Here is a 27,453-nt window from a genome sequence, read left to right as displayed (position 1 = left end):
CTTTGTGCCATCCATCTTTAGAAATCGCAATCCAGATTTACATATATAATTGTTTCCATAGACAAAAACATCCCAAATAAAGCAAGATGTCAGAGTGGAAAGTGGACCATATATAAGAGCTGGTCATTTAAACCAGCCTGCGTAATTGGACAAAGAAACTATATAGAGAGGATGAGGTAGGTCCAGTTGAATGGAATCCAATTTTTTTTTTAATGAATGGTGTCCAATTACTCCATTTGCTAGCTCTATTTCATGATGAGAAAAACGTGTGCTATAAAAACCTTCACATGACGATTTGGATTTACGGCGAAACTGACAAGTCACGCGTAATTGGTCAAATTGTGATGTAAGTGATGTTCTCAGCTTCTAGCTCGGTCCATTATTATGGACATGGCTTGTGTCCAATCCACGTCTAACGTGCTCAGTAAGCTCGGTCCATTATACACCGAACACAATTCCTACTCATAGCTTATATAAAGATTAGGGGGTGTTTGGTTTGTGTTTTCAAATAATAATTTTTAGTTTTTAAACAATATTACACATATTTTTATACATTTTTTCATCCACACGTATTTCTATAAGTGTTTTCAAATAACAATTTTCAATTTTTAAACACATATACCAAACAGGCCCTTAAATTCATATCAAATACTTGACATTTGGAAAACTAATACTTGAATTTTTGGTTGTATTTATTTATTTTTTACTTAAAATTAACACCTATTATGTGGAGTTCAAAACCCACCAACACCACAAACCAATTGGTATTGTCGAACAATCATCAAGAAGACACAAACCAAAAAAAAAAAAAAAAAATGACCTATCTTTGCTTCAACACATCAATTGTGCGCCTATACCAACTTACAAGCATCTTCAAATTGCTTGTTTCATGGATGATACTTTTTTGATTCTCTTAAAATGTATGCTACATTTGAAGCTTTTGAAAAAATAAACAAGCACGCTAAAATTAAGCCAATTTCTGGGAGAAATCAAAATGCGTGCAATGATTATGGCAGAAATCAAATAGTAGTACTAGGTTTGATTGATAGCAGAAATCTTGCCATACGCTGGTAACACCAAGTACTCAAAAACCATATTTGCTTTTTACATTTTTCAGACCCCACAAACTCCATCCTTAAAAGACAATCGTAATGTGACTGATCACTATGTATTGCACAAAACATTTTTGTCATTGTTCTTGTGTCAAAACTTTCATTGATCTTTAGTTGGTAAATCATAAATGTGTCAATTGTTGCTGTCAAATACCTACACTAGCTTGTTGAGGTCCAATTATTAAGTGACTTGAATTTTACCCCCCTTAATTTCTAGATAGAAAACGGTTCAATTATATGTTGAACTAATTAGTAAATCATGCAATGTAGGAGCAAGTTTAACAAAATATAAATTTTTCATTCTTTTATTTTTTTGTATTAAATATTAAAGGTGTTTATGATTGGTTTATATATGGAATTATTGATTCTAGCATTTAAAGAAAATATTGTATTCTTTTATATATATATATATATATATATATTATGGAAATGTTCTAATGGAATTTAAATAAAGAATAAATTTAAATTCAATTAAAAAATATATATTGGAATAATGACATGTAAAATTATAAGGTGGTGCCAACAAAATATTATGAAGTCAACAAAATATTATGAAGTCAACAAAAAGTCAAACTCTTCGAACTTATATTTTTCTTAGAATACATCTAAGGATACATCATATACCTAATTTCACAATATATTGAAGTGGTCGACTCTAAGTGGTGGATCATTTTTAGCTTTCTACCCACCATTTTTACATTGACCCGTAACTTTTTTCCCCCACCTAAAATCAAACACCTCAACAAGTTGTAAATTTGAGTGGTGGTGTGTTTGTAGTATTGTTGACCTAATTAATCTTTAGGTAAGTAGCATGATTTAGGATTGGTTGGTGCTAGGGGTAGGAGAGTTACGAACACAAGGCTACATGATAAGAAATCGTGAGTTTGAGTAACCATTTGCCCTACTCGTTACCTGTTAGAGTTACAATTTATAATGTGTATAAAATTCTTAAAGATTAAATTTTATAAGGATGTGATATAAAACTCAAGTTTTACACACTCTAATCCCAACATTCCACATCATCATATCACATATTAAAAAATTGTTAAAACTATATCCAATCAATTCTAATACTCATCTGAAAATTCAACCCAACTAAGAGTTTATTGAAATATTATTAAGTGTGATAAGATATATAGAGTTTTAAGTAAAAAACTAATGTGATAATCTCTTGTTAGATTGTGTAAAATATGGGTTTTACACCCCCACCCCCCCCCCCCCCATCCATACCAAATTCGGGCTCTATTTCTTAATATAACACTTTTCACTTTATTTCATTTTTAAATAACCAAAAAAAAAAAAAATGTAAAGTGTCAATTATATCTTCAACTTACAATTAATATGTACAGAATTTTAATTTTAATTTTTTATTTCCTTACAAAGGTAAAATTATATACTTTTTTATATAATTTTATAGAATTCTAAAATTTTTAAAGTATGAATACATACTACAATCCCTAATTACTATGATGAATATAATGGAAGGTTTTTGTTTTCATTTTTCTGGTTTTTATTCAATACTAAAAAGTCCAAAGTGATTAGAGTATTCATATCAATGATCTAAAAAAATATAGCATTTAACAACTCAAAAACTTATTTTATCAATTTTAATAATCCACTTTACATTTCATCCCACATCAAAGTTTGTATTGTTTTACTATTTCATTTATAATAATATATGCAACTCATTGAAATAATAAAAAAACAATCACCAAAAAAACCAACCACCACAACCAATTACCAGAAAATCATTAAAAAATATTAACAAGTTGCTACAGTGAGCTCTCATTTATGAAAGTTCACTGTAACAAGATGTCAAATTTTTTTAGATATGGCATCTTTGATGAAGCATGATTTTTGTGGTTTAATATGCTAAAAATAGCTTTTTAGTAGGTTTGACACCCTTGTTGTCAATACTTAGAAAGGTATTCGACACCCTCAAATTCAGATTGAAGAGCCTTGCTAGGTATAATTATGTGGTCAAGGATGCCTACAGCAGTAAAAAAAGAAAAAAAAATAAAATCTAAATCATCCACACGATAGTTTTGAATTTTTTTTTATGGGAGACAATTTTGAATTGTGATTAACATACAAAAGCAGTCCATTGCATTATATAAGGTAAGTTAAATTCATATAATTATTCTGTGCTCAACAAATGCATGCTCCCCTTTTAAATAAATAGTGGATCCTATCATAAAAATAATTAGTTGGAGTCAGAACCATTACTATGTGAGATGGAAAACATGCATTTATTGTGCTCTAACACTGAATAATTACTCATTAAAGGTAATAAATTTGCATAATAGTTTCCAATTTCCATGTATAAATTATTTCCATGTGAACACCCCTTTATAAATCTGTCACGTGATGTGATTTGTGGAAAAAAGTTGCACTAACTTCCCCTGATGTTTATTGTTATTACACTCACCTCCTTTGAGGCTTTGTTTGGGAGTTCATAAGGGAATAGAATGGAATGTTCATAAGGGAATGAAAATGAATGGAATGTATTTAAGTAAAGGAAATGAATGGAAAAAAACGAAATGGAATGAAATTGAATTAAGTAACTTTAATTGGATGTTTAAAAATTAAGGAATGGAAAGGAATGAAAAGAAATAGAATTTAAGTAATTTTGTTTGGAAGTAACATGGAGAGAATGAAATAGAATCATTTTATAATAATATTACTATTAGACCCCTATTTTAAAATAGAAGGTTGAATATATAGGAGTATTTTGGAAGTTTTAGTTAAAAAATCATTAAATCTAATTTCATTTCCTCCAATTCCTCTCAATTTCAGGAAGAATGAAAATTTGAGGTTTTAAGGGAATAGAAAGGCATGAATATTCCCCCCCCTCCTACTCATTTCATTCCCTCCTACTTAAACTCTCAAACAAGGGAATGGACTTTCCATTCTTTCCATTAAAACTCCCAAACAAAAGAAGGGAATAATATTTTAAAATTATTCTTTTCATTCTATTTCATTCCCTCCTCCCAAACGAGGCCAATTTAAAATAAGATATTGGTCTCCTCTAAAATGTAAAATATTTACACCAATCTCCAAATAATTGGAAAAAAAAAAAAAGAACTTCTAAATATTTTTTTTGAATTTCTTATTAAAGGGCGTGTGGATGATAGAAAATATTATGATTTTTTTAAAATGTATTTTTAGCCATCTATCGGAGGTTAATATAATTAGTTTGCATTTTATGGGGAGATGAGTGTATTACTCTAAACTAGAGAGGATGTAAGTGCAATAATAAATAATCTCAAAAAAGATTAGTGTGATTTACCTTGTGATTTCTATAAATGAATCCTTTAAAATTTATACTCAATCAATTTATTTGTATTCTAAAAAGAATTTAATTTATTTGCATAAATGTTGTACTTAGAATATTTTAAAACTAATTTCTCAAAAAAAAAATTGTTAAACCCAATTTATTTTTCATCAAAAGAAAAGAATATGTGGAGATATTTTAAAGGTGTGAACTAGAAGCATAATGGCATGTAGTCCTAGTCCTGCTGAAGCTACTTGCATGGCATGCTGCCATAGTTTGGGCTTTGCAACTAGCCAGAGATGAAAATTTTCAAAATATAATTGTTGAGGGTGATTCTAAGATTTGTGTTGATGCTTTAAATAAAAATTTGGGGGAGACATATTGTGAAATTCAGTCTCTTTTGTGGGCTGTTGTTTTTGTTGGATCAAAAGGGATGCTAGATCTGTAGCTCATGAACTAAGCAAATATGTTTTATATTCAAAAATCTCATATTTTTGTAATTGTTTATACAATTATACCTTCCTTTTGTTGTCATGGAGGAATCATTGGGAAAGAGATATATCTCTTTTGCTCTTTTAATTAAAATTTTACTACATTTATAAAAATAATAAAAAACCAAATTAATTTTCCACCACAAAAACAAAAGAAAAAACCAAAAGGATCCCAAGTGTGACAACGAAATTTCAGCCCCTTTTTCTTCTCTTTCTTTTTTCCTTTTAAAGCTCGAGAACCATGTGTCGCAGTCTTTTCCTCCTCAACTAAACCCTAATAAGGCGAAAATATTGCCTAACCGACCCTATTGGTCGGCCTCTCTCTCACATAAACTTACACCAAGCCCCACATTTATATATATATATATATATATATATACCTCTTCAAGCTCCTATTCTTCAACACAAATTCCATCACTCATAACCAAAAAAAAAAAATCCAAATCAAACCAAACCATGTTTCTCTCTCTTCTTGTTTTCATCCCACTAGGGTTTTTGCTTCTCTCATCCTTATTGTCAATCACTTTACAAGTTCATTACCATTACAGCAAATCTTCCACCACTCATGGGCCTCCTTCATACCCAATTCTTGGTTGCCTAATGTCTTTTTACAAGAATCAGAACCGTATTCTAGACTGGTACACAGATCTCTTGTCAATTTCACCCACAAAAACCATCAGTGTCAAAAGACTCGGGGTAAGACGCACTATAGTGACAGCAAATCCAGACAACGTTGAGTATATACTCAAAACCCACTTCAGAAACTTCCCAAAAGGCAAGCCTTTCACTGAACTCCTCGGTGATCTTCTTGGCTTTGGCATATTTAACGCAGATGGTGAATTGTGGTCTACGCAACGCAAACTCGCTAGCCATGAGTTTAGCACGAAGTCCTTAAGAGATTTTGTTGTCAAAACTCTTGAAGATGAAGTTCAAGACAGGCTAATTCCAATTCTTGAATCAGCTGCTGAGAGTAACAAAGTCTTGGACTTGCAAGATGTGTTGAGAAGATTAGCTTTTGATAGTATTTGCAGGGTCGCTTTGGGCATAGACCCTTGTGCTTTGGACCTATCTAGCCCTTTACCAGTCCTTGCAAAAGCCATTGAAACTGCATCGGAGATAAGTGCTAAGCGTGCAACACAGCCCTTGTATTTGGTGTGGAAGATAAAGCGTGCACTGAATCTTGGGTCAGAGAAAAAACTCAAAGAATCAATTGCAACTGTACATGGTCTTGTCTCGGAGATTATACGAACCAAGAGGCAAACCGCATGTGAAAACCGTGATTTATTGTCACGGTTAGTACTCGCGGGGCACGATGAGCAAGTCATAAGAGACATGGTGATAAGCTTTATCATAGCTGGACGTGACACAACATCTTCAGCCTTGACATGGTTGCTTTGGTTGCTCACTAAGCATCGAAACAAAGAGGAACTCATTGTGAAGGAAGTGAATCATGTATTAGAGAATCATAAGGCATTGGATTTTGAAGCTTTGAAAGAGTTGAGGTTTTTACATGCTTGTTTATGTGAGTCCATGAGGTTGTACCCTCCGGTTGCCTGGGATTCCAAGCATGCAGCGACCAATGACGTTTTGCCAGATGGAACTCAGGTAAGGAAGGGGGACAGAGTTACCTATTTTCCTTATGGAATGGGGAAAATGGAAGAGCTTTGGGGTAAGGACCGGTTTGAGTTTAAACCGGACCGGTGGTTTGATGAACCGGGTGGTGCAGATATTGGTGGAGAGTTGAAATATGTGAGTCCATACAAGTATCCGGTTTTTCAAGCCGGTCCAAGGGTCTGCATTGGGAAAGAGATGGCTTTCATACAGATGAAGTATGTGGTGGCTAACATATTGAGGCGGTTCGAGATCAAGCCGGTTCTTGAGGTGGATGAACCGGTTTATATCCCTTTGTTTACTGCAGAAATGGCTGGTGGGTTCAAGGTAATGATCAAGAAAATGAGTGGTTGTTGTGATTCCATGACTAGTGCTTAAGATAGTTTTTTTTTTCTTCTTTTCAAATGCTTGTGTCTAGAGCTCTTCAACCACTTGGCTGAAGCTTAAGATAGGTTATCTTTGAATGGGATTGATAATTTGATATTACATTCCACTCACTTGTGCTTATTTTCTATGATTAGTAATGTTGGAATGTTGGAGTACAAATGTCATATCGTTTTGTAATATATTATGGTTGATTTTTGTATGTAATCTTTATTATGATAAATTATCCTTGACTTTTTAGTATATATAATTTTCATTACAGATATAAATTCAATTGTAATATACTATTTATGAATAGAGTATGAGATTGAAAATCTTGTAATTCAATTAGTTGACATTTTTTATATTTTCAACTAAGACATGCATGGTTTAAATTGTTCATCTGTAATTATATAACTATAGAAATTAATATAAATATTTGACTCTTATTCGGTAAATATAAATCGTCAAATCAACAAAATTAGGTGAACTTTAAATTCTTTTCTCTCAATTTTTCTTTGTTGCTCTATCTCTTAATCCCAAATCACTACAGTTGTAAACTATTAGATCTGCTATATTTTCTTCCAAATAAAAAAAGATCTGCATATGTTCAATTTAAAATTTTTTACGAGGGCCAATGGGTAAATTTCTTAAGATGCACAAAATCCGCTTGGGTAAAATCGCTTTGACTTTCACCTAAAAGATAGCATATATGAGACAAAATAACACTAAAATATGGAGTATAAACTAAATGGTTTTTTATTATTAAAACCAAAGATTTAAAGAAAAATACTGCTTGTCATTACCCGTGGGTAAAAAAATAATTTTAGTATGGGGTTCAAATTAAAATTAGAAATAACTTACTAACTAAAATCTGTTATGAAAAATATGTAAACACCTTTAGGCTAATAAGAAAGCTAACTAATAACTTTAGGACAAAGTTTAGCTCTAAACTTAGTTGTAACTTAAAACTACAACTTCTATTAAAAAAATTAACATAATTACATATTTTGAAAATCTAATCGTTGAATTGCATGTTCTTTTGTTCTTAACACACATATCAAATTCTGTGTCAATCAAATATTATTTATTATTCGATCTATAAATAACTTACTTTTTATGTATAATTTTGGACTATAAAAACTCGAACTTTAAATATTTAATTGATGACATAGTTATTGATCTTTAATCTTCTGAAAATTTGCAAGCATGAAAATTATATATATATATATATATATATATATAAAATTTATTAATGGATTTGTCAAAATTCACATCCAATAAAAAAAATATTATGTAGACCCGTAACCTTAAGTTACAACCTAATTTGTTGCTAAATTTTGTAAAAAAATGTAAATACATTTAGGTTAATAAGAAAGCTAACCAAAATCTTTAAGACAAAGTTTGGTAACAAACTTAATTATAGCCTAAAGTTACAACTCTACTCAATATTTTTTTATTGAATGTAAAAAATCCACCATTAATGGATTCCATTTTCTTCTTATATCATTTATACTTGCAAAATTTCTAGAAGATCAAAGATTAATAACTATATCATCAATCAAATGTTTAAATTTCAAGGTTTTGTAGTTTAAAATTATTTATAAAAAATAATTTTATAGATTGCATAATAAATAATGTTCGATTGATATAAAATTTAACATATGTGTTAAGATCATAAAGAACATGCAATCCAATGGTTAGATTTTCAAAATATGTAATTATGTTAATTTTTTTTATTGGCCTTAGGCTACAACTAAATTTTTTTATTTATATATGGAATCAAGTTACAACTAAGTTTGATTCTCAAAAAAAAAAAGTTACAACTATCTTTGTAACCAAACAATATATATTCTATGTTTATTAAGTGATGAACCAAGTTACAACTAAGTTCGATTCTCAAAAAAAAAAAAAAGTTACAATTATCTTTGTAACCAAACAATATATATTCTATGTTTATTAAGTGATGAACGGTATTATACCATCCTAACCTATGTATTTCTTTAGTTACGAGATTATCATTTTTTTAATTGGAAGTTATAGCCTTAGGTTATAATCAAGTTACAACTTACAACTAAGTTTGTAACAAAACTTTGGTCTATGTTTATTAAGTGATGAACAATGATATACCATCCTAACCTATGTATGTCTTTAGACATGAGATTTTCATATAATTTGAAAACCAGTAAAAAGTTGGACACATCAATAATTTATAGAAATATTGTAAAATAGTTTGTGACGGTAACATTACTCTTGAACTTAATCATTCTTTCACGATGAAAAGATAGTCAAACAATCAAAACTTTCCTCATGGTTCCCAATTGTATTCTTGCTGCCTAATTTTACCAAATTTGGCAACCTGTCAAAATTGGCGCAAAAGAAAATTATACGCTCCTTTTCAAACATATCTTCAAACCATTCTCTGCTAAAATTATAAATAACCACTGCAAATCCAAACCCAGATTAAAATTGTATTCCACATCAATGACCATCTCTTCTTTTCTTAGGGTCCATGAGAAAAATGCTTTTAGGGGTTAAAGAGCTTTTAAATTTGAAATAAACTGATTCTCTAAAAAAAAATTAAAAAAAAAAAAAAAAAAACTGAAAACAGCTGTACCTCTAAAGTTAAAATTTGAAATATAGATATTTAATGCACTATTTAATGTAATTTTACAAGCACGTAAATGCTAAAGAGCTTTTCAATTTCCAAACTCTATATTGGAATTGGAAAACTCTACATTTGATATCTACCACTCGTATAGTATACACAACACTGGAAACGATGAATAGTCCTTTTCTACAACTTAATAAGGCAGATTGAAAACATGGGTCCTTGAATAGTAGCACAATCTTTAATTATTTAGTATGACAATTATTTCATGCTTAATTTGAAAGAGACTAAACCACTTGTTTATATTAATTAGGGGTAATTACACTAAACCCACCTGTGGTTTGGGCGAAAATCACTTTGCCTACCCGTGGTTTAAAAAGTATCACTTTACCCACCTGATGTATATTTCGTTTGTTTTTCGTAACCCACCTTTGTTAAAATCAAGAGTAAATAGGTATTTTTGCTCAAATTTTATGTCTCTCTCCTCTCGAAACAAAAAATAGCACAAAAATGTAAGAGAAATAAGATCAAAAGGGAGAGTTTTGTGAAAATTTATCTCACTCTTTCTTTCCTCTTCTCAGTCAAACTCCCTCTCAATTCTCAGAACTCTTCACCAGAATGGGTCTACCAGCATGGGATGTGGGCGTTTGGCAGATCGTGGTGTTGAGATTGGCATGCATAGGGTGGTGGAAAAGGGAGGGCTTTGTGAAAATTTATCTCACTCTTTCTTTCCTCTTCTTAGTCAAACTCCCTCTCAATTCTCAAAACTCTTCACCAGAGTGGGTCTACCGGCGTGGGACGTGGGCATTTGGCAAATCATGGTGTTGAGATTGGCGTGCGTGGAGTGGTGGAGATGTGGCAGATCAATGTCTCACGATGGCGTTGGTTGCTGGGTTTGGTACAGTGGTGGGTTGTGGTTTGGGTATGCAATCTGTGTTGTGGTGGTTGCTAGGCTTGGTTCATGTGTTTGCTTTAAGTTTCGGTGATTGCTGAGATTTTTTTTTTTCCAGAATTTTGTTTGAGTTTTGGTTGTTAGGATTTTTTTTGCTGGAGAAAGAATTTAAATAAAAACAAAAATAATTCAGCACAAGATCCAACCTATCCGCAGTAAAGTTGAAAAGAAAATTAAAAGCTAAAAGAAAGAAATGGAAGTGAAAAAGAAGAAGAAAACATAACTCAAAACCCAGATCCAACCCAACGTCATGCTCCTCTTCAAAACCCAAACTCAATCCAACACCGTGCTCCTCCTTAAAACCCATACCCAACAAACACAGCCAACACGTGCTCCTCCACAGTCATCACCCAAGCCACCACAACCCAAAGCTGCTGACGATCTGAACTAGAGTGTGAGCGATAAGAAAGACATGGACAGAACACAGAGAGAGAGGGGGTAGAAAGAGCGTGAGGAATAAATTAATGTATAGAGAAGAAAATAAGTTAATGGGTTGAGTAAAATTTTCCTTTTGTGTTATTTTCTTTTGAGTGTGTTACAAAAATATAGTTTGTGATTAATTGGAGTTCTTGAGACAAGTTTCTAAATTCTTACAAATAGCATCTTTTGATCTTATTTTCTCTTGTTTTAGTGTCTTTTTTTTGTTTTGGGAGGAGAGAGACATAAAATTTGAGCAAAAATACCTATTTATCCCTGATTTTAATAGAGATGAGTTACGGAAAACAAACGAAATATACCACAAATGGATTAAGTGACACTTTTCAAACCACGGGTAGGCAAAGTGATTTTCGCCTAAACCATAGATGGATTACATGTAATTACCCCTATCAATTATTAAGGCTTTGAAGTAATAGTATTTTTGCCACTTGTTCATATCAATTTATTTCAGTATCTTGACTAAGTGCGTTATGTTAATATAACTTTTTTTTAATCAAGTTTATAGTGTGTTTTTGTGTTTGAACTATGTTCTCTCTCTTGTGTGTTCATTTCTCAGCGACAAAAAGAAAAGAATAAGTAGAACCACCACTCTAAACTTATCTTCTCTAATGTTTGGGTTTCTCGAGCACTAGCAAAAAGTATTGTACTGCACAATCAATGCTAAACCTGCAATCCCATTATTAATAATACACTATATCATTTATCTAAAAAAATAATACACTATATCATGTATAATATTGTTCAAAGTTCATATGAAATCATTTCTTTTGACCATTGCGTACGTTGTGGCCGATTTGACCACACAATCCAAACAATTAGGACCTTAGCACATTTGTTCCTTTAATATATGGTTCAGATCTCAAAATCCAAATTCATTCCCTAAAAGCTCACATGACCATATGTTGTAATATAATTATCAACATGCTCATCAATATGTTACATGAAAAAATATATTAGAATCTTCACAGCGCATATTCTGGTTTTGATGTTTCTCCAAGATACGCAGAATCTGCCATAATCTTTTTCTTTCAGTATCTAATTCTTAATCACATTTTTTTGGGACACCCATTCACATGGAAATTGTAAATTAAGTTGCATTCTTCTACTGCAAAAGATACTCCCAGATCAAAGTTTGTGTGGTTCAAAGTTAAAACAGTCGTCAAAAAGATGAGAAAATATGAGTATGATTTGGTTAATAAAAATTAGTTGGATTTGATGTGGTCGATAATTAAAGCTGGTTAAACTGACATCCCTTTCATTTTCATACTCATATTACTTTCATGCTTATATGAAATGATGTATCCTTTGCAGTTTTTAGAGCAGTCACGTTTAAGTTTAAGTTCCTGCAAACACAATATAGTAGACTAGTTAAAGTACACAAAAATTTTCCTTATGCCACAGGCGAATGGTAGAGGGGTGTCTCCACATAGACCCATCATCACCTCTCTACTATTTACAATTTGTCATGTGAGTAAATTGTGGCACAAATTATGCCACTTTATGTGGCACTAGCATAACTCAAAATTTTCAAACATTTTTTCATAACTATTGTAATGACATGTTTTGATTAACATACAATAACTATGATGGAAGTAGTGGGATTACGTGAAAGTCACGTAATTACGAATTAAAGGTAAAGATTTTTAGTCTGGAAAATAATAAACTAATATAGTATTGCACTACTTTAATTACTTCAACAAAACAAACTCTTTAAGACAATTATGAAAAGGTAAAAATCCTTCAATAATCTACGCATCTTTACAACTCTTCATGGAGACAAACCAAACAAAGAGAAATTTCACATCTTATTATATATACAAACAAAACAACTTCCCTATTAATTTATGCACATATGTATAAAATGGGTAGCTTTAATGGCCCACGTTTTGCATCATCCATGCTGAGTGCACATTCAAAAAGTATAACACGTGGTAGAAAGTAGAAACTGGCATCTTAATTTAGCAAATTAGCCAGTGCTTTCCCTCCGAAGCATAGCATCTTTATCTTTTTATATAATTGGCCTTGGAAACATTGTTGATGGACAACACAAAGATCAAAATCAAACGTGTTCAAATTGCATTCACAAAGCATTAAAGGAAAGAGGTTCCAAGACCCAAAAATAATCATAAACAGGGGTAGGAGGAAGTTACCATCTTGAAGTAAAAGCTAGCTTCTTAGTGTCTCCTTGCATATTTTGGCTTGATGTGCACACATAAATGTTTTGGTTTGGTACACGTTCTTGTATTCCAAGAAAAGCCAGACATGAATTTCGCACCAGATAAATAAAGAGAAGGCTATATAGGTCCTCAATTGTAGTATCTTACAGCTTCAAAATTAGCCTTCCAAGTGAGCAAAAATAACTAGATCCAGTTTCCCACATGCCCATGTGAGATCAAAGGGCTGCAATATTATTGCTTGATTTTCCTTGTATGGGCAATGTCTACCTGTGACAAGTCCTTTCAAATTCATTCATCTTGAATCCTTGATATCAAACAACAAACATAGCAGTCCCACTACCTGGCTATCTAGCCAGCCAGTGTAAATGAAGACCGTGATTCAGTCAATTAATAAGTCTGCTGGTATAGAAGTTGGCTGTAATCGTTTTTGCACATATGTATATAGAGGTGGTGGCCTGGAAACCTGTTTAAAGAATGCTTCATTTATGAAAAGTGCATTAAATTTCTCTTTCTTCCTACTAAGGATTAGTGCAGTAAAATGCTATACAGCAAAGTTTGCCTATTGTAGAATCCTATAGGACCATTGCTTAGTGACAACAGGGATGGGATAATTTGGAGCTTTCCACTCAGAGTCAGGAGATAAAGCCAGAATAATGCTTTAAAAGAGGCTTCATTGAAAGCTGTTCTATTCTAACTTTTTGGGTCTGATTTGGGAACTCCATTATGCACAACTATGAAGAAAGTTTTCATTTATGAAAAAACAATTGGATATATTTTTTTTCCACTCCAACTTAGAAACAAGTTCCTCTAATCTACTAAGCAACGACTTAAATGATCATTTACTACTTTTAACCACATGATAGTGTTAATAGTATGTCGTATAAGTATGTAACTTAGTTGGATGACTTAATTAGTCATGCAATTAAAATACTTGTGAAAACTGAAAAGTATTATGAACCTTCACATGATGTGTTGCAATTTTAAAGGATATTTCTTACACCGGTTTGAAAGACAAGTTTGTTCAAAACAAATGTTAATCTTAATAATAGAGTTGTGCTTGTACACTTTGGATGAGTAAAGCAATTGAATTCTTTGAAACATGAAATAATTGATGTGAATGAACTTCTTATATATGTAATTTGACAATTCCTCTCTTTGCCTATCACATATAAGATAATGCACCAAATGTAGAGCTTGATTGCTACAAGCAGAGACCACAAAGTGTTGCTGAACATAAAAGATAAGTTCAAAACAAATGTTAGTCTTAATAATAGAGTTATGTTTGTACACTTTTGATGAGTAAAGCAATTGAATTCATTGAAGAATGAAATAGTTGATGTGAATATATGTAATTTGACAATTCCTCTCTTTGTCTGTCACATATAAGATTATGCACCAACTGTAGAACTTAATTGCTACTAGCAGAGACCACAAAGTGTGGTTGAACATAAAAGATGAGCCCAAAATATGCCACATTTCCATACCTATGCTAAGTAAAACCTTCTTATATATGGAATTTGACAATTCCTTTCTTTGCTTGCTACATGTGAGATTCTGCATCAAATTCAGAACTTGATTGCCATTAGCATAGACTACAGTATGTCGTGGAACATAGAAAATGAGCTTGGAAGGTGCCATGTTTCCAGACCTAAGCTAAGAGTCCCTTCTTATATATGAAATTGGACAATTCCTCTCTTTGCTTGCTACATGTGAGATTCTGCATCAAATGTAGAACTTAATTGCTACTAGCAGAGACTACAGCGTGTTGCGGAACATAGAGATTAGCTTGGAAGGTGCCACATTTCCATACTTAAGTAAAACCTTCTTATGTATGAAATTTGACAATTCCTTCCTTCCTTGCATGCCACACGTAAGACTCAGTATCAAATGTAGAACTTGATTGCTACTAGCAAAGACTACATGCTGTGGAACATAAAAGATGAGCTAAAAAGGTGCCACGTTTCCAAATCTAAGCTAAGTAAATCCTTCTTTATATATGGAATTTGACAATTCTTTTCTTTGCCTACCACATGTAAGATTCTATACCAAATGTAAATCTTGATTGCTACTAACAGAGACTACCTCTAAGCTGTGAAACATAGAAGATGAGCTCAAAAGGTGCCACGTTTCTAGACCTAAGCTAAGTAAAACCCTATGCTTTAGGACTTGGGGAAATAGGTCCTACTATTTGAGAAGCATATAACGAATATTGCTGCAATGATAAAGAAAATAACAATGGGCTCAAGACATTGACAACAGTCCTCGAACAATAGGATATAAAATGCAATTATTGCACGAGTCCATAATAAAGTTCCCTCTTCATATAGACCTAATGTTCCAAGAAAGGTTTTTGTTTTGTGTCCTGTGCTCACAAGGATGCAAACTGAGGTGTCATGTCAACTATGGAGATGCATTGCATTCCTAGGTTCTGTCATCTCCACAATGACACAGGATGTCGGCCCATCCAATTTTTCTTGTATTGGACATATTATGGTTAAAGCTCAAGATTGGTCAAGACGTTCTTGATGCAACCTATGCAACTTTGTAAATTTTCACTCTTTTTTCTTTTTCTATTTTTTTTTTTAGTACAACTATACTTTTATGCAGCTTAATTTATTCAATCAATGAAAATAAACTATCCCAATCCAGCTTAATTTACTCAGTTTATTTTTTAAACCAAATAAACCAATGAAAATAAACTATCCCAATCAAGCATGTGTTTGGCCTGAAGAAGACCCTAACTTCCATATTACTTTGTACTGGAGATACTACTACATTTTAAGAAATTGCCGTCTCCTTTCAATTTACTATCTTTCCCGGCACCTTTCCCTCTCTTCTACTCTTCCTTCATCTTCTTCAGTTCTGTTCTAAACATAAATGAAGGTAACTTCTCTTCCACTCTTCCCTTCATCTTCTTCTGCTCTGTTCTAAACATAATTAAAGTTAACTTCGGCTAAGAATTGCCAGCAGCTAGATGTAATGATTTACCAATACTAAAAAAGTACAAATATTCTGGAGGTTGGAAATTGTACTCAGGTCAGGAATTCAAATCAAATAACCCGCCTTTAATCACATCCATTATGTCCCACAGATTTCAGGGCAAGTAAATAAATACTACATGTATCCATGTACATACAGTTACTGATTTACACAGACCTGTCTATGCATGCATGCATGCACTCATACAACCATGTGATGTACATAAAATAGTTCTGGTCCTAGAAAGATCCTAGTATCATCAACCTCACTCCAAATCGACGAATGAGTGTTAGATTTGACCTTAAATCGCAATGGGGGAAAGGATTTGACTGGCCAATAGCAAGTACTGCAATAGGGTTTTCTGGAGTTTGAGCATACTCTAAACCCATGAATAATGGGAGAGTACAAGTAACAGATTAGGGTGGGGGCATTGAATTAGATTTCAAAACAAGTAACAGATTCAAAAGTAACCAAGTCACCACCCAACTGTCTAACTCTCCAAAATAGGAATTGAGAAATATACTAGCAACCAAATTTCTGCAGCCTTCAGCTGAAAGAACCAAATGTACAAGCAATCCAGGATTTCGGTATTGAGCTGTATAAAGAAAAGGAAACTTTTTTTTCATGGGAAATAATCACCTCCCTTATAAACCCAATACATTTGATAATACTATCTAGCCAAGAAACCACTGAGAATAGTTTTGACTACTACATCCAATACATTCCTAGCAGAAAATGAAAAGAATTAAACAGGGAGGGGGGAGAAGAGAGTGAGATAGAGAGAGAGTATTCATTACCCTTCTACAAAAAAAAAAAATATAAGATGAATTATTATGTTAGAAGTATTGACATGCAAACCAGATCTTAACAATTCAACAAATCCTCACTCAAGTGCTACCAGGAGCATCACTAGCAGCAGATTTGCGGTTCAGGTAGCGAATAACAGCATCTTCAACCCTGAAGATTTCACCAAAAACATAAATAGAAATTCAGAAGACTGTTATATAATGCTTTTCATGGAAGAAATACAAAAAAGGAAAGATATCAGGTGGAGACACAAAAAATTACTTATCATTATTTAACCTTATTTCTTTGTGGCTATATCACAAGTCAAAGCAGATTTGATTTGTTTTTGTAGGTAAACTAACACAAGAACATTATCATTTGTTGATTTTATATTTAGAATGAATAAGTAAACATGGAAAACCAAAGGCGTGGAGACCATAAACTGATGAATATCAAGCACTGTAACCAGTTGGCATCTTTTACCTATGAACTATCAACTAGAACTACACAACTACACAAGTTACAGGCACTGCAAACAACACTACAACTTTTTTTAAATGGCAATCGAAATGATTCTTTTCAGCACTACCATCTTACTACAATAGAGTAGGCACAAAAATTATTTTGATAAGTATTCACAACTTCTGTTAAAAAAGACACAGGGCTTGATATTCATAGGAACCTCTCATTCAATGTTTTATCTTGTTGATCAGAGTCTCTAAAATGAAATTTTCAGAACAATTACTTTGCAATTTCTTTTCTTTTTAAGGAAGAGCAAATGCAAATATGATATTAAAATTCATTCAATCAAATATACTTTATGCTGCAAAACTGAAAGGGATATGATTGAGGGTTACAATCCTTTCTCATGTTTTTATCATTTTCTTAAGTTACAATCATTTCTCAAGTTCACATGGAGAATTTTATTTGTAAAAAGAGAATACTAGTATCGTATACACCTGACATAGGGATCAGATTCCAACGGGAAGCTAGGTAAGCCTTTATAATAATCGTCTAAGAGATTTGTAAAAAAACAATGGTCCTTGAATTTGAATGCTTATATCTATTTCAATTTTCATCTCTCTTAGTTGAAACTTTCTTAGTTGTAGGCACACATTAAACCAAAACCAAGCAAAAAAAAACATATTCCATTGGCAGGCTTCATTTTGGGAGAAGAAGCCAGTTTCTAACACATTTATACACACATAGCAATAACAAGAAACAGAACAGAAGCTTACCATGGTTGATTATAGAAATCAGAACGGCGCTCTTTTTCTGCATTACGGCTAGCATCTCCAGCAACAAGCTTTAGATCCTTGCTCTGAGAAGCAATCAAGGCATTAATAAATTCTGCTGGAGACTGACTAAACCCAAGAAAGAAAGCCCGCCTCCTACGATGCTCATGGATCTTCTTTATAGAAGCACAAATCAATTCATCACAGGCATCAATCTCTTTGTGCCTTTCGATGTTTGCCAAGAAGGCAGACATTTCCTTTTCCAATTGAAAAGGCACATCAACCAGCACATCATAACAAGCAGTGCCAGCAGGAGAATTTCCTGAAAGCTTGATTTTATGCTCCAAATGTATAGGCTGTGGAGGCGTCAAATGCACTGATATCTTCTGTGTTACCATGGAAAATTTCATTTTCTCTTCCCCAAACACTTTCTGAAGAGGTGGATCACATGTAAAGAAGGAAGGGTCATTAGGGCTCTGCAACTTCTTAGCCTTCACATAGTGCCAAATTGCTGCGATAATCCTTGGGCGGGTCTCTACCTCAATTCCAAGAATTTCAGTCAGAGCCGGTGAAAGTTTGAATTTTTCTGGTGCATAATTCATTTCCAGTCTTATTATCGCATTGAATTCCTTATCCCCTTTTCTCTTCACTTCAAATCCCTCATGAAGAGCAGGTGAGCGAGCACTCTCCCATAAGATTACATGGTTATCTGGATAGAGGTTCTGGTCCAAGTATATGGTAATTTTCTTGAAAAATGCTGAAAACTTTGGGTAAGAAGAGCTTGGTCTCTGCATCATTCCAGCCACCACAGGATCCCTTCCATCTTCCAATATCCTCCCAATCATCTTAAGAGACCAAGAAGGGGGTTCTGCATTCGTGCTATCAGGACTTGTTTGTATCTGATTTGTGAAGGTGTTGAAGACATAAATCCGGAGTGTTTTCTGAACACGAGGAGGGCTTTTAAGAGACTCCTGAATGTCAGTCTTCTTTCTTGCCAATGCAGCATCAACCCGAGTCTCCAATTCAAGCATTTGAGTATAGAGGGCAGACTCCGGCAGAAGAGCAGCCACTTTATCTGGTATTTGCTTCTCAGGTTGCTTCCGCTTCTTTCTACGAGCAGCCGGTGTCAACTCCATAGTCTTATAAGGCGAACCCGTGTTGGCATTGGATGAACCCGGAGGCCTAGAAGGCGGCTTTTGGGAACTCCTCTTGGCACTCCCAGTAACAGGCGTCACAACAGGAGGCGACGACACACCTACATTACTAGTATTCCCAGCATGTAACTGGGCAACAGTCTGAGCCTGAACTTGTGCTTGAGCTTGTAACTGAGCTTGGAATTGAGCCTGCACAGCCTGAGCCTGTGCTTGTGCTTGTGCTTGTGCTTGTGCTTGCGCATAAGCAAACGCCTGACTTTGAGGCTCAGACAACTGAAAGTGGCCTGGAAAGTGAGACCCACCTTGTGTTTGTGGTTGTGACTGAGAGAGAAGATGTGGGGGCTGTGAAACTGTCCCAGAATTACCAAAAGGGATTGGCCCCCCAACATTCTTAGTTGGGTTATTACTATTATTCATTGCCATCTTTAACTACTAACCCCCAAAATCCTACACCATCAAAAAAAAACCCACAAAAACTTCAAATTTAAGCCTCTACAAGCCCTAATTATTCACACCAAAGCCAAAAAAATCCAAACTTTCGTTCACCCAATTGAACCCTCTTCGATATTTTTCACCAGCTAACAAAAACTCTCACACGGCGTCGTTTTGGCACAAATTTTTCAGGAACCCTAGTTTCAGAAGCAAAACCCAGAAATTAAATCACAAGCTGAACCATTATAAACCCTAAAAAATTTGACTCTTAGAACTAAAATGTAAAATTCAGCTTTGAATTCACACACAAAAACAAAAAATTAAAAAAGCTAATTAATAAAAGGAATAGTAAATGATACACATACAAGTATAATTGAAAATATACATGTTAGAGTAAGAGAAACGAAACAGAATAAAAGAAACGTTTCTTACTAGTCCATTACGTTTCACTTTGCTTCTCGTTTTTCTTTTTTTTTTTTCTTTTTTTTTTTTTTTTCCTCAGAGAGTTTGGAGATTTCCCAACGAGGCCAATCTGGGTTCCTACAGTTCGTTCTTTTTTCTGTGTCTCTCGCACTGGGTGTGGTTTTTTTCAATTGTGAAAGTTACGGAAGTACCCTCGTTTAATATGCTATTTTGGGCTATTCCTTGTATAGTTAGAAATCAAAGGAGGCCCAACCCAAATGAATTTCTTTTGGGCTAGCCCAAATTCCCAAAATCTCTAAATTCTCTTACTTGGATAATGGAGGATAAATTGATTTGAGGGATAATTCATTAAATTGATTTGAGGGATAAATCATTAAAATCCAACAATCCCAAACCCAAAAAATAAGAATAAAAAATTAAACGATAGATCCACATCAAATTAAACATGAACAAGAAATTAAACATGAATATAAAATTAAAACAAAAAAGAAAAAACAAAATTAAAATCTAGTTCATCTTCAACAAGAACTCTAAAGAACACAAATTCAAATTTAAACATAAAAACACATGCCCAGATTTTCTAGCATTTTCTTGCCCTTTCTTGTCAACCAAACACAAACTGATTTCTAGCAAGAACAAAAACAAAAACACAAACCTAGCAACAGATCTTCCTTGTCAACCAAACACAAAGCAACAAGCACAAACCTAGCAACTAACGATGATGAGGACGAAGACGTGGAGAAGCTTCTAGAGCCGTTCACGAAGGACCATCTCGTGGCTCTGATCAAGAAGGGAGTGAGCAAGCACCTAGACTTGATTGAAATCATGCATGAGCTCGCCGATGTGGACCCCGCCCACCACAAGATCTTCATCCACGGCGTCAGTTGGGACACCACCGCTGAAACCCTCACCTCCGTCTTTGGCAAGTACGGCGAGATCAAGGATTGCAAGGAGGTCACAACCGTGTCTCTGGTAAGTCCAAAGGCTATGCCTTTATTCTCTTCAAGCAATGGCACCCGGAAGGCTCTCAAGCAACCCCAAAAGCAGATCGACAATCGCACCACCCCATGGCCAAGACCCATGGCCACACCCATCAGTTGCTAATATCTGAACATAAACACAAGATCACAAATTCAAAATTTGAAAAGAAACAAGCACCAAGAGAGTGAAAGAGAGAGTCATGGATCTGAAAAGAAAGAAGAAAAACAAAGATACAAACACAAATAGAGCAAGTAATGGATCTGGAAAGAACGAAGAAAAAGAAGTATAAAATGAGAGTGAATGAGAGTCGGCCATGGCTAGGATCGCTCTGTTTTCATGTTTAATTTCTTATTCATGTTTAATATGATGTGGATCTATAGTTTAATTTTCTGTTCTTATTTTTTGGATTTGTGGTTTTTGGATTTTAATTTTGTGTTCTTAGATCTGGGTTTGAGTTCTTGTTGTTCTTATTCAAGACACACTTAGATCTCAATTCATGTGATTTTTGGTTTTTATTTCTGTTTTTTATTTTTTTTTATTTAGTTATTTTTTTTTTGATTTAGATGCTAACGTGGCATTTTTTAGTGCCAAAATAAAAATTTTATTATTATTTTAATAGTTCTGTTTGCCACGTGTGCATTTTCTGTCTCTGATGTAATGGTAGGGACAAAAAACGAGACGCATTTTCAGGATAAAGAGTAAAAGTGGTAAAAATAAAATATAGGGACCAAAGTGGAAATCACGTGAAAATATAGGGACGAAAATATGATTTTCTCCTAGGATATAACTGGTTATATATTTTTTATAAACCTTAAATGATCAAATTCGTTGATTTACATTATATTACTTAAGTTAAGGATTTACCCTTCAAAAAATAGGTTTTAGAATTCAAAATACAATTTATAAAAAAAAATAAAAAGATGTGTGTCTCCCACATAAATTAATGTAGATTTAAAAAAAAAATACATATACATAAAAGAGAGGTAAATTATTTTAATACAAAAGCACACTGTAAATCACAAATTTCATTTAAAAGTTATGATAACTTTTAAAGTAACGTGTGAATTGACACTGACAAGTTATACCACATAACAGTGTCTCTTGTGCAAGTACAATTACCCATTTTTATTTCTTGAGAAACAAACGAACACAAATGTAGATGTGAAGGGCCATAGAGGCATGGGAGTGAGTCATAGTTCGGACAGAGATCGTGCTGTAAAATAACGAGAGCTGTCTTTGTGCAAAACCAATACGCGCGTTACGGTCAGTCATGCATGCATGGTTCATTGGTTCATCCATAATTTCATATGCTGTACACGTGGGAGTATAGGACTGTAATTTGCTAACGCGTGTAAATAGAAGATCAATAATTCTAAGACCACAAACTTAGGAAAATAATTAGGTTTAATGATAGTATTAATTAGGTAATGAAATTAATGATTTTTTTTTTCGACCGTTAAATCTTTTATAAATCTATAGTATAAAAAATGTGTAACTTAATTTTTTTTTTTTTTATATACAAGATAGAATTTATACTCTAACATAATCTAAGTGTATATGTGTGTGAAGCTCCTTCCTAGAGACTTGAACCCCAGCTCTTGCCCCCCAAACCCCACAAGCACTTATACTTGTGGAGTGAACAACGCACCAAGGGTGTGCAGTGGTGTGTAACTTAATTTTTTAAGAGTTACATTTGATGTAACTTGAACCCATCTCATAAATGAATTAAAAACATGTGGCTAAAAAATTAAATTATATAATGATATGCAAAAGTTTATCAGACCTGTAACTCATGGTGCGATAGTCACTCCATAAGTATAAGCGCTTATGGGGTGTGGGGGACAAGAGTCGTCGGGGTTCAAGTCTACAGAATGGAGAGTTTCACACATATATACATTTAGGCTAGAGTAGAATTTCTATCTTATATTAAAACAAATATTAAATTCTCTTTCTTCTCGAAAAAATAACTATATACTCTTTCTTCTAAAAAAAAATATAGAATTCTCTTTGTAATTTTTTATGAAAATAAATTATTCAATGATTCAAAAATAGAAAATAGGTATCAAATAATTCAAGTATAAAAATAAAAAAGAAAAAGGCATAGGAACTAAAGATTTGGTTCGAGAATAAACAAATAAACCAAACAGTTAAAAAAAGTTGTTTTTAATAGGAAACAAATCTTCTTAACTGAAATTTGGAACAAATTATACCCGGATTGGTAAATACATGGTTAGTACGAATTCCAGATTAGTATTCTAAAGGTAAACTTGTAAGTGCAAAATTGCCAAACCGGAAACATTCATTGGAAAGATCAATAGACACATAAATTAGACAAAAACAATAGAATTATTATGTTTAACATTTAGAGGAAAAAAAAAAGAAAAGGACCAAAGTCGACTATCTTGGTGTTTTTGCATGCATTAATTGATGGGTCTATGTGAAGACATTAGAAATCAATGTTTTAAAATTAAGCATGCATGTTTTTGGTGTCTTTGCATGCGTTGATGGGTCGGGCAATAAGTATATCGAAGTGCATTTTCCTGGAATTTTAAACATGAATTCATCCCCCCCGGCCTTTGTGGGTGTTATTTTGGATGAGTACAATTTGTAATGCTCTCTCTCTTGGCAATACAAATTTATTGTTTGACGACAATTGAAATAGAAATGACAATTAAGGTCCTTAATAAGGGTAATTAAAGTCTTTTATAAATTTCTAACTTATCCTTAAAAAAAAGAGTCTTTTAGAAAAGGGAAGCAAGCACAGTTAAGAGTTTTTTTTTTTTAATTATATATATATATATATATATATATATATATATATATATATATTATTCATTATCAAATGGTCAAATGTGAATAGTAAATAGAAAAAAATAATAAATAATATATACATGAACCATCACTTTTAAGAGTATTAAATACAAAATAGTGTTTATAAATAATATAACATACCATTAATTTAACCACCGCATACTCTTGGTGCGATGGTCACTCCACAGGTATAAGTGCTTGTAGGATATGGGGGGTAAGGGTTGGGGTTCAAGTCTCCAAGAGGGAACCTCACATACATATACACTTAGATTAAGTTAGAGTAAAAATTCTATCTTGTATAAAAAAAAAATTAAAAAAAACATACCATTAATTTTTTTTTTTTTAATATAAGATAGAATTCTACTATAACCTAATATAAATGTAAATGTGTGTGTCAAGCTCCCTCCTGGAGACTTGAACCCCGGCTCTTAGAGTGACCATCGCATCAAGGGTGTGCGGTGGTCATTAATTTATGATAAAGAATAAATGTGTTCATTTAATTAAAAGTGTTGACACATGTCAATGTTTTTATGTTATGGACAAATTGCTACTTGCCATGCATGTCACTATTTGTTCACATCATTCTAAATAGATAAAAGATTGTGCCACTTGCCATTATAGTGCGCATACATCAGTTGTGGAATTCAACTTTTATAATATATATATATATATATATATATATATATATATATATATATATATATTCTAAATGAGATTAAATTCTGTAAGAATGTATAGTGTGCATACATTAATTGTGAGATTCAACTTTTATAATATATATTCTAAATGAGATTAAATTTTGTAAGAATGTAGTGTAAAACTCATATTTTACCCATCCAATTTCAACACTCCACGTCATCTTATTACATATATATATATATATATATATATATATATATATATATATATAATATATACATGAACCATCACTTTTAAGAGTATTAAATACAAAATAGTGTTTATAAATTATATAACATACCATTAATTTAACCTCCGCATACCCTTGGTGCGATGGTCATTCCACAGGTATAAGTGCTTGTAGGATGTGGGGGGTAAGGGCTAGAGTTCAAGTCTCCAAGAGGGAGTTTCACATACATATACACTTAGATTAAGTTAGAGTAGAAATTTTATCTTGTATAAAAAAAAATTAAAAAAAAAACATACCATTAATTTATGATAAAGAATAATTGTGTTCATTTAATTGAAAGTGTTGACACATGTCAATGTTTTTATGTTATGGACAAATTGCTACTTGCCATGCATGTCACTATTTGTTCACGTCATTCTAAATAGATAAAAGATTGTGCCACTTGCCATTATAGTGTGCATACATCAGTTGTGGGATTCAACTTTTATAATATATATATATATATATATATATATATATATATATATATATATATATATATATATATTCTAAATGAGATTAAATTCTGTAAGAATGTATAGTGTGCATACATCAGTTGTGAGATTCAACTTATATAATATATATTCTAAATGAGATTAAATTTTGTAAAAATGTAATGTAAAACTCATATTTTACCCATCTAATTTCAACACTCTACATCATCTTATTACATATATATATATATATATATATATATATATATATATATATATATATATATTTAAGAATAAGCACAACTACATCTAATCAATTCTAATACTCATATATAAATCTAACCAAATTGGAAGTTTATTGAAATGTTATTAGGTGTAGTAAGATGTATTGAACTTTTTGTAAAATGCTGATGTAACAATCTCTTATGGTGTAAAACTCATGTTTTATACCCCATCCTTGCCAAAATATCTTTATCATTCTTTAGTTAAATAGATACATGCATTATGGGTAGTATTAACACATTTATGTGATAACACCTGGGATTCAACCTCATCCTTTTTTTGAGGTTTGTAAAATTTTCTTCTACACTTGGTATTCAAAAAATCACAAACTTAAAAAAACGGCGAGCTTGAATATAACAATTTGAATAAGAAAGAAAAAATTCGAAAGGATATTACCAGCAAAAATAGAAATGGTTTCAATATATAATTGAGACACAATTAATATGGAGAAAATAAATTGGCAGTGATAGGACCTCACATCAAGCACAATAGCTCCAACCTCCAGGCAATCAGGCACCATAGCTTCAACCTCTAGGCAAATGGCCGCCTACATATAAAGGTTAGACTTTATTCATAAGGAAAAAGGCTTATATGGAGGCTTGTATGGACATTTGATTCAACAACTTGAATAGTTTTGTAGGTTTGGCTTTTGATAAAAAAAAAAAAAAAAAAAAAAAAAAAAAAAAGCCATACATCAATCAACTCTGACCATATTATTAATTTCCCATTCCTGAAGGCTGACATTTTAGGTGCCCAAATAATTATTCAATCAAACAAACGATTAAGCTAAGCTAAATCGGATGTGCTAAAAAAACCTAGATAGCAAAAAAAAGCAAAACTTGAAGGTAAAGCAAAACCTGTAGGATTGTTATCAGATTTTGAGAGTTGGGAGTCTCTTCAATATTATCTCCACTTTCTTACAAAACCTATAGAATTTGATTTTCTATGAGCGTTCCCTGACTTCAACAAAAAAGAATAGAGAGAAAAGGGTTAGGAGTTGAAATCCCTAAATTGACAGGAAAACCTAATTAAAGGCAAAATCCATAAATTGATAGAATAACCTAATTAAGAAAAATAGGAAAAGAGATTAGTCATAGATTAATTGAGAAATACCGAGAAAGAATGGTTTGATATGGAGGCCTGGCCAGAGATTGAAAATGTTGGCACCCATGATCATGCCCTTGCAAGTTTGTGATGGAATGTTTAAATTGAATATTGAGAATAATAAAGCATCCACCAATTCAGTTTATATGTTTTCTTCTATTAATTTTTGGCATGCTCGTTTGTGTCATATAAATAGTAGATATGTGGGAATCATGAGTAGTTTAAGATTAATTCCAAGACTGTCAAAAGATTAATTCAGATTTTAAGTTGATATTTTCTTATAGTTTAAAATATTTTAGTACATTTATATACAACATGAAAATATCTTTAAAATTTCCAATATATTCGTGCAATCAAAAAACAATTATTGTCCTTTAGACATGCACAATTAAAGAACATAGTTAAAGTAGTCCAAATGCCCAATATCATTACTACTTACAATGTTGAAACTCTCTCTCTCTCTCTCTCTCTCTCTCTCTCTCTCTCTCTCTCTCTCTCTCTCTCTCTCTCTCTCTCTCTCTCTCTCTCTCTCTCTCTCTCTCTCTCTCTGTGATTTAGTGATTCCTTATTCCTATAAATCAATAGACATGAGTGTATGATGAATTGATCGACAATTTGAGCTTTAGCGAACAAGATCACCATTAGATTCGAGCAAGCAAAGTCAGTTTTGGCAAGTAAATTGATGCATTTCAACAATTTAGTTTGGCCTCTAAAATTTGGCCCTGTTTAGAGGGCAAAAAATAAAAGGGCAAAAATAAAAACCAAATCCAACAAGTTTCACCTGGGGGGGGGGGGGTTGTTTAAAAAATTGGGGTGGCCGGATGCGTACCCGCAGGCACCCTCAGGTATCTGCTAGAATAGGGCGGAAAAAAAACCCGCCCAAAGCGGAAGTGGGG

The 27,453-nt window shown here is 32.8% G+C and overlaps 3 protein-coding genes across 3 annotated transcripts in view; 1 reads left to right on the top strand and 2 right to left on the bottom strand.

The window, feature by feature from the left end:
- The first annotated feature begins 5,333 nt into the window (after nucleotides 1–5,333).
- On the top strand, nucleotides 5,334–6,989 carry LOC142631248 (cytochrome P450 94B3-like). Its single transcript, XM_075805368.1, has one exon. It carries the CDS (start codon nucleotides 5,334–5,336, stop codon nucleotides 6,864–6,866), a length of 1,533 nt encoding a protein of 510 aa, XP_075661483.1. The 3' UTR covers nucleotides 6,867–6,989.
- The window catches only part of LOC142631249 (UPF0235 protein At5g63440), a 52,597-nt gene continuing 30,548 nt past the window's right edge, over nucleotides 5,405–27,453 (bottom strand). The window contains exon 7 of the mRNA XM_075805371.1: nucleotides 5,405–5,440. Within this exon, the coding sequence (XP_075661486.1) occupies nucleotides 5,420–5,440 (21 nt within the window). The 3' untranslated portion in view covers nucleotides 5,405–5,419. The remainder of the gene's footprint in view (nucleotides 5,441–27,453) is intronic.
- LOC142631883 (SWI/SNF complex component SNF12 homolog) lies at nucleotides 16,609–20,187 on the bottom strand. Its single transcript, XM_075806221.1, has 3 exons — nucleotides 20,048–20,187; nucleotides 18,033–19,812; nucleotides 16,609–16,965 (listed from the first exon to the last, which is right to left on the bottom strand). Exons 2-3 carry the CDS (start codon nucleotides 19,604–19,606, stop codon nucleotides 16,896–16,898), a joined length of 1,644 nt encoding a protein of 547 aa, XP_075662336.1. The 5' UTR covers nucleotides 19,607–19,812; nucleotides 20,048–20,187; the 3' UTR covers nucleotides 16,609–16,895.

The sequence above is a fragment of the Castanea sativa genome, chromosome 4 (assembly GCF_040712315.1).
Source record: "Castanea sativa cultivar Marrone di Chiusa Pesio chromosome 4, ASM4071231v1".
NCBI lineage: Eukaryota > Viridiplantae > Streptophyta > Magnoliopsida > Fagales > Fagaceae > Castanea > Castanea sativa.
Note: the sequence above shows the minus strand (reverse complement) of the source record. Positions and strands in the feature narration are given on the sequence as shown.